Raw genomic sequence first — 8,823 nt, forward strand, 5'->3', positions numbered from 1 at the left:
TCAACACATCAAAACATGTAAAAGAAAAGAAAAGTATGTTCTGTTTTTTCTCTAACCAATTAGAGACTTTATAAATATAATATATTAAATAATGTATGTTACGGATCCGGTTCACCGCCCCGGATCCAAACCCAAACTCGGTTCCCCGGGTTTGACCTATTCCCCCTTCCAGAAGGCCCCGAACCGGTCCTCCGGAGCTCCTAACCGACTTTCGAATTCAAACGTCTCCTTTATCTTATCCCAACAAGATAAAGATAAAATAATTACCATCACCTATAAATGAGAGGACCTACGTCCCTCCAGGTATTCATTCATTCGACTCACCTTATACCTCTTAGATCTATCCTGACTTGAGCGTCGGAGTGTCTTTGCAGGTACCTCCCCCCGCCGCTCCACTCGAATAGTCCGACGTCCGCCTCGATCCGCAGGTCCCCGATCCTCCACTCAACCCGTACCAGAGACATCTTGTACATTGGCGTCGTCTGTGGGGACTTGCGACAGTCGAACCGGATGGAGGGCGTCCTAGAGGAAAACCCCTCAAGCCAGGATGACTCCCAACCGCGTCGCCCAGAACACCGACAAGTCATAAACCAAGCAAGAATAGCAAGTACTATCCACCACACGAACGAACACATCGAAACGGACCCACGACATCCCGAGAAAGCCAGGGACAAAGCAGCACAGATCATCCAGGATCTCTGCCTCCGGGTCCAGGAACTTGAAGGCAAACTGACCAACAGAGAAAAGCACAACAACGAACACGGAAGCCAGGCGACTTCCAGGTCAAGATCCCACCGTGGCAGGTCACCAACCCGACAACACGATAGGAGAGACGGTCGCAGTGTCTCACGCGACCACCGACACGAAAAATCTCTGGAACGGCGATACAACAAGAAACACCACCGCAGCGCTTCCCGAGATCTAAGTCGTCAACACGACTCAGACGAGGATCGGAGATACCGAAACACCAAACGAACTAGAAACGACCACACCATAATGGGAGTACACCCTTCACAGAAAGAATCTTAAGAGCAAAACTTCCCAAAGGTTTCGACAAACCCACCGACATGAAGTATGACGGAACCAAGGACCCTCAGGAACATCTAATGGCCTTCGAAGCCAGAATGAACCTAGAAGGAGCGGCCGACGCAGTTCGGTGCAGAGCCTTCCCGGTAACCCTTGCCGGACCAGCGATCAAATGGTTCAACGCCCTCCCGAACGGATCTATAGCCAACTTCCACGACATAGCACGAAAATTCATGGCCCAGTTCACGACCAGAATCACCAAAGCCAAACACCCCATCAGCTTATTAGGGGTCACACAAAAGCAAGAAGAATCCACAAGGAAATACCTCGACCGCTTCAACGATGAATGCCTAACGGTCGATGGACTCACGAATTCCGTTGCAAGCCTTTGCCTGACTAACGGGCTCATGAATGAAGATTTTTGCAAGCACCTCACTACTAAACCAGTATGGACCATGCACGAAATCCAGAACGTCGCCAAAGACTACATCAACGACGAAGAAGTCAGCCAGGTCGTCGCTACCAACAAACGGCAGCACGCCAATACCCAACACGGCAATTCGGCGCCCCGTCATAACCCAACACCCAAAGAGAATCAATGGGACCACCCCAGGCCAACCAACCGACCACCAAGAATAGGCAAATTCTCTAATTACACGCCCCTAACAGCACCTATTACGGAGATATACCATCAAATAGCAGATCGAGGCATCGTTCCAAAAGCCCGACAACTCAAAGAAAGGACGGGAGGCAACAAAACCTTCTACTGTGACTACCATCGAGGTTACGGCCACAAAACACAAGATTGTTTCGACCTTAAAGACGCTATTGAACAGGCCATACGAGACGGCAAACTCCCAGAATTTACCAAAATCATCAGAGAACCGAGACGCGCGGAGAGAGACAAGTCGCCGGAAAGGGAAGGGCATAACCCGAGAACTCACAAGCAAGCCCGCAGGGAAAGCCCGGAGGAAGACCCGACCATCATAGTGAACGTCATCACAGGTAAGGACGTACCGAGCAAGTCAAAACTTACAATGAAAAAAGATCTCAAGGTAATGGCTATCAGATACCAAGCCCCAATCGCTGCGGCCGACAATACGATAACGTTCTTGCCAGAGGACTGCCAACACGGCACCTCAGCCGAAGATGCCCCCTTCGTCATCTCAGACAGAATTGGAACAGGACTAGTACGAAGGATACTGGTAGACACCGGCACAGACTCCAACATCCTTTTCCGAGGAGCCTTCGACAAGCTCGGGCTCCGCAACAACAACCTCCAAACACACCGCCACGGCGTCACGGGACTCGGTGATAACTTTCTCAAATCAGATGGCTCAATTACCCTCCCCATCACCATAGGAACAAGCAATCAGAAAAAGACAATCCTATCTGAATTCGTAGTCCTAAAAGACTCCACAGCCTATAACATGATTCTCGGAAGAAAAACAATCAATGACTTCTCTGCAGTCATCTTTACCAAATACCTCCTCATGAAGTTCAGAACCGACGACGGCTCCGTCGGTACCATCCACGGAGATCGAGAGGTCGCAGCCGAATGCGACAACACCAGCCTAGCCCTAAGAAAAAAATCCCGGGATGCGGCCGGGATATTCCTAGCCGACCTAGATGCGCGACAAGACGGCCAACCTAGGCCAGAACCAGAAGGAGACATGGAAAAACTACAAATAGGGCCAACCAGAGAGGAATACACCTTCATTAATAGAAACATCCCATACGACCTCAAAGAAGAACTCTCCCAACTCCTGAAACAGAACAGAGACTTATTCGCATTTACACCAGCCGATATGCCGGGAATTAACCCCGACCTAATGTCCCACCATCTAGCCGTGGACCCCCAAGCTAAGCCAGTGGCACAAAGGAGACGAAAAATGTCACCAGACCGAGCCGCCGAAGTCAAAAAACAAGTCAAAGCCCTACTCGAAGCCAACTTCATCCGGGAACTCCCCTACACGTCCTGGCTAGCCAACGTCGTACTACCAAACATCGACGGATTAGTAGACGCAGCATTCGGCCACCGATACCTCAGCTTTATGGACGCATATTCCAGCTACAACCAGATCCCGATGCACCGACCAGACGAAGAAAAAACTGCGTTCATCACCCCAGACTGAACATACTGCTACACAGTGATGCCCTTCGGCTTGAAAAATGCTGGAGCCACCTATCAAAGACTTGTTAACAAGATTTTTCGAGACCTGTCCGGAAACAAGTTAGAAGTCTACATAGACGATATGCTCGCCAAGACTGAATCCGGCGAACAACTAACCAATGACCTCAAGGTCATAATGAACACCCTACGAAAGCACCAAATGCGGCTCAACCCGGCAAAATGCGCCTTCGGAATGGAGGCAGGGAAGTTCCTCGGCTTCATGATTACACAACGCGGAGTTGAAGCAAACCCGGAGAAATGTCGTGCCGTCCTCGAGATGACAAGCCCCAAAAACCTTAAAGACATCCAAAAGCTCACCGGCCGACTGACCGCGTTATCACGCTTTCTCGGTGCATCGGCCCAAAAAGCAATCCCTTTCTTCAAACTAATGAAAAAAGGGACCCCTTTTAAATGGGAGACAGAGTGCGAAGAAGCATTCCAACACTTCAAGAGGGTCCTAGCGGAACCACCAATCCTCGCCAAACCCCAAACAGGGGAAACACTTTACTTGTACCTCTCCATAACGGAAGAGGCACTCGCAGCAGCTCTCATCCGTGAAGACGAGAAAAAGGAGCAAAAACCTGTATACTTCATAAGCAAAGTCTTACAAGATGCAGAAACCCGCTATTCACGCTTAGAAAAACTAGCTTTCGCACTCCTTACAGCCTCCCGACGCCTGCGACAATACTTCCAAGCTCACCCCGTGACGGTCCGAACCGACCAGGCGGTCAAGCAAGTATTACAGAAACCCGACCTAGCGGGAAGAATGCTAGCATGGTCCATCGAGTTATCCCAATTCCAGATCAAGTTCGAACCCCAGAACGCTATCAAAGCACAAGTCTTGACCGATTTCATCGCCGAAATGACTCCGGTAAAGCTCACCCCCGAACCATGGAAATTGCACGTCGACGGCTCGTCAAACTCCACTCACGGAGGCGCCGGAATCATACTCGAAAACCAAAATGGGATCACAATTGAACAGTCAGTACGATACGAATTTCCAGTATCAAATAACCAGGCAGAATACGAGGCCCTCTTAGAAGGCCTGACCCTAGCCCGAGAAGTCGGAGCAAAGGCCCTAGAGGTAAACACCGACTCCCAGGTAGTTAGTTCCCAAATCAACGGAAGCTACCAGACACGAGATCCCCTGCTCCAACAGTACCTCACCAAGGTAAACAAACTAAAAGAAGGGTTCGAAAGCATCACCATACAACATGTTCCCAGGGAACGAAACGACAGGGCAGACCTACTTTCCAAGCTAGCCAGTACCAAACCAGGACACGGTAACAAATCGCTAATTCAGGAGGTCATTAGGTCACCTTCTGTATCAACAACAGTCAACGCCCATCTGACGTCCTCAAATCGGGAGTCCTGGACGCACCCTATCCTACAGTACCTCCTCGACGGAACTTTGCCGCCAGACCCGAAAGAGGGAAAGCGAATAAAAAGGGAAGCCGCCAATTATACCATCGTAGCAGGACAACTATACAAACGTGGTTTCTCGCAACCCCTACTCAAATGCGTCGAACACGGGGACACGGAATACATACTCCGCGAAATCCACGAAGGCTGCTGCGGTCACCACGTCGGAGGCAAAACATTAGCCCAAAAAATCATCAGGGCTGGCTACTTCTGGCCCACAATCATTCGAGACTCCATACAATTAGTAAAAAGCTGTGACAAATGCTAAAGACACGCCAATATCCACCAAGTCGCCCCACACCAACTTAGCACCATATCGGCAGAACGGCCGTTCGGCACTTGGGGGATCGACCTCGTCGGGCCCTTCCCTACAGCTCCCGGCCAACTCAGATATCTCATTGTCGCCATAGATTACTACACCAAATGGATCGAGGCCGAACCTCTGGCCTCCATAACGGCGACCCAGTGCCAGAAATTCGTTTGGCGGCAGATCATCACCCGATTTGGAATCCCCGAAGTCGTCATCTCGGAACTCGGAACCCAGTTTGCCGACAAAAAATTCAAAGAATTCTTAGAAGGATTACACATATCCCATCGCTTCAGCTCGGTGGAACACCCCCAAACAAACGGACAGGTGGAATCCGCAAACAAAATAATCGTCAAAGGACTCAAAAAACGGCTCGACGAAGCCAAAGGACTGTGGGCAGACGAATTAGGATCGGTCCTATGGTCATACCGAACAACACCACAAACGACCATGGGGGAAACGCCTTTCCGATTAACATACGGCGTAGAAGCAGTCGTCCCAGTAGAAATCGGAGACCCAAGCCCCAGAAAAACGGTCGGAGGTAACGATGAAGAAGCAGAACGAGACCTCATTAACGAAGAAAGAAACATAGCTCACATCAAAGAGCTAGCACTCAAACAAAGAATCAGCTTAAGATATAATCACGGCGTCATCCGACGAGAATTCGCGGCCGACGACCTCGTCCTATGACGAAACGATATCGGTCCCCCGACCCCAGGAGAAGGAAAGCTCGCCCCCAACTGGGAAGGACCGTACAGAATCAAGGCTGTAATCGAAAAAAGGGCGTACAAACTCGAACGGCTCAACGGCGACGAAGTCCCGAGGACATGGAACGCCGCCAACTTGCGACGATACTACACCTAGACCGACCTAAATAGGTCGCCCCCCTTATTTTTTCCTTTTCTATTTTTATAATTTATTTATTTTTTTCTCCTCCCAGATTTCCAAGGTTTTAAAGGGATTTCTCATCTAAGTTTTAATCTCGGGTATTCTTTCCCGCCGTTAACGGAGGGTTTTAACGAGGCCCAACCATTCAATAAATATTCCATTAAAAGCTATTTCTACTTTTCTACACGTCCCAAAATACGGAACAAAAGACACGGCCACGACTGGGGGACTGATCACCCCCCAGGCCCAACACACGGATATCCATAAAAACCCGACCAAACGACGGTCCGAGGAAACGAAAAAACAAACAGAATAGCTCAAAACATATAAAAAAGGCCCGAACGGCCGAAAAAACCATAATACAGAACATACAAAGGCCCGGACGGCCAAAAATACCATTAAACGATTCCCAATGTCACAGCCCTTGGCCATCTAAAATATTCAGAAACAAACAAGTCCAGAAAAAAGACAAAGACAGAAACTACTCGAGATCGACAATCTGGCCGCCACGAACGGTCTTGAAGGCTCCCATCACGGACACATCCACGCCCAAAGCCAGCACTAAAGCCTGAGCCCTCATCGTCTCCTCAGTAGCCGCGATCGCACCCTTTGCATCAGCCAGCAACTCTGTCTTCTCCTTCTTCAAGGCAGCAACCTCGGCCTTCAAAGTCTCCACTTTACTAAGAAGCACAGCTGTCTGGGAACCCGCATCAGAGGCCCGCTTATGCTCCTCTGCCAACTGGGAAAGAAGTGAAGTCTCAACCTCGGAAAGTCGAAGAATCTCTGCCCCGGCTTCCTCAGAAGACTTCACTACCTTCTCCCTCGCAACCCCGGCAGCCTCAAGCTCCTCCTTCAACTTAGCCACCTCAGCCTGAGAATGGCGGAGCTTCTTATCCAACAAGCCAACCTGAGCCATCACGGGCTCGGCCTTCCGGACAACAACGGCAGATCGAAGAAGTGCACGGTACACCGACTTAGCCTGAAACGAAACATCACAGCCATCAAAAAACGGCTCTGTCCCAGGCATCAGGTGCTGATCGATAAACCTAGAAGCATCAAAGCGGCGATCCATCACACTGGGCATAACACCCTCCTCCTCAAAAGTTTCGCTGCTAGGATCCTCGGGCCTCTTTCTCTTCCGGGAAGCATCGGCAGCCGAAACCACGACAACCTCAGGCGAGTTCACAGGACCCGGCGAAACCCGAGCTTCGGCCCTCACCCCCGACGAAACTACCTCATGGGAGACGGCCTGAGAACCCACAGCCGGATTGGAGACGGGAGTAGCAGGAGACGACGACCCTTCCTCCTGACCCATCGCCGCCTTCAGCCTCGCCAAAGAAGTCAACCCACCGGCCATCTCAACTGAAAAGAAGCCAAAGAAAAATCAAGTCAAAAAAAAAGGGGGGGACAAAGCACACACCAATATACGTCCGACAAGCCTCAGGATCTCCCATAACATATCGAGGGTTCAACGGACGCTCACCGAACAAATGCCACAAAACGCTGGCAATGTCCTTATCCTCCCGAGATAAACCATCATAAGTAATCTTAGTCAAAACCGACGGGCCAGCACCAAAGTTCCAATACGTCGGAAACCGGCGCTCGCCCTCTAGTGTCAGCCAAAACGGACGATGCCCCTGAACGGGACGCACCTTAAAATACTCCCACTTGAAACCGTGAAAAGAATCCTCAAACAACCCAAAAATCCAGCGATGAGGTTGAGCACGGAAAGACATATATCCTTTCTTATGCTTCCCCTCCTTAGTCGGAAGAGTGCATAAGAAAAGAAAAAGAAAAACAGGAACAGAAGCCGGAAGATCGAGATACCGACACACCAGTTTGAACGACCGCACGGCAGCCCAACTATTCGGGTGAAGCTAAGACGGTGCTACGGAACACCGACTCAGCAGATCTTGAACAAACGGCGAAAAAGGCAACCGCACGCTGAGCCGAGTGAACATCGGCTCGTAAACCCACATCCAATCCGGCACGGTGGGCGAATGAAGGTTTAGGTAACAGACGCGCTCGTCGGCATCGGGGAGGATGAGCTCATACCGCCCCTCCTCATCACCACCACCACAGATCGCCCCCTGATCACGGAGCCGCTGAAGATCATCCTCCGTCATCCGTGACGGAACACCCCACACATCGCTAGTCACCCAACCGTAGCGATTGGGAACGCCCCTGGAGGGGGCTACTGGGGCTCCCACACCCTCATTTCTCCGTCGTTGCATACCTAAAACAGGGAGGAGCACCACCATCAGCCTACTGACCCTACGCAGAAGCAAGACAGAAACCTAACACCACTACTAAACTAATGCGGTGGCTCACCACCACTATTAAACAAACACAGCGGCGCTCAGCCCCTCCAAAACTCAAAATGCTACCCCCCAAAGACACCAAACACAGTAACAAACAGTAAAAGAGTAAACAGGCAGAACAACGCATGGCAAAGACAGAACAAGTATTCACAAAGTAAAAAGAAGGAAAGCGAAGCATGCCAACCTGGTAACGCAGAAGAAAGCTTGAGAAAAGCAGAAGAAGCAAAGCAGCACCAAAAAAGCAAAAACCACAGAGAAAAGAGGAGCTTCTTTTCAGATGAAGAGTTTTTTTCTTTCAGAAGAGAAAATGGAGAAGAAAATGAAACGAACGAGGGAACTGAAACAAAAAGCCAAAGACGGTTTCAAAAGGGAGCAAAAGGACACAATTAACCCTAGGCACAGGGGTAAAAGAAGGAAACGTCCCCTCGCATTAAATGACCCCCTCGAAAAGAGAAGCTAATAAAGCCTCAAAGAACGCAACAGGCACAGTAAAAACGGAAGAGTCACGTCAGAACCAAAACGGTCAGACGAACCTTCAGCAAAATCAGAGCCGAGATACCGATCTCCCTCCAAAGGGCTAAACGAACACCCGAGAAGAACTAAGGACCTAGCCCACAGTCAAACATTATACCTTCCAGCGACAGACCGACCTCGCTCGCCCTCCCGCTGCGGGGACAACTGTTACG

The 8,823-nt window shown here is 50.2% G+C and overlaps 2 protein-coding genes across 2 annotated transcripts; both read left to right on the forward strand.

The window, feature by feature from the left end:
• Positions 1 to 1,067: 1,067 nt before the first annotated feature.
• On the forward strand, positions 1,068 to 3,161 carry LOC107478189 (uncharacterized). The gene has a single exon (XM_016098334.1). It carries the CDS (start codon positions 1,068 to 1,070, stop codon positions 3,159 to 3,161), a length of 2,094 nt encoding a protein of 697 aa, XP_015953820.1.
• Positions 3,162 to 3,179: 18 nt separating this feature from the next.
• Positions 3,180 to 4,889, forward strand: LOC107478197 (uncharacterized). Its single transcript, XM_016098340.1, has one exon. The coding sequence runs from the start codon at positions 3,180 to 3,182 to the stop codon at positions 4,887 to 4,889; it is 1,710 nt and encodes a 569-aa protein (XP_015953826.1).
• The last annotated feature ends 3,934 nt before the right edge of the window (positions 4,890 to 8,823 follow it).

The sequence above is a fragment of the Arachis duranensis genome, unplaced genomic scaffold (genome assembly GCF_000817695.3).
Source record: "Arachis duranensis cultivar V14167 unplaced genomic scaffold, aradu.V14167.gnm2.J7QH unplaced_Scaffold_165934, whole genome shotgun sequence".
NCBI lineage: Eukaryota > Viridiplantae > Streptophyta > Magnoliopsida > Fabales > Fabaceae > Arachis > Arachis duranensis.

Excerpts from the sequence above, each read along its gene's own strand:
- LOC107478189 (XM_016098334.1), top strand. The coding sequence starts at position 1,068 with ATGAAGTATGACGGAACCAAGGACCCTCAGGAACATCTAATGGCCTTC.
- LOC107478197 (XM_016098340.1), top strand. The coding sequence starts at position 3,180 with ATGCCCTTCGGCTTGAAAAATGCTGGAGCCACCTATCAAAGACTTGTT.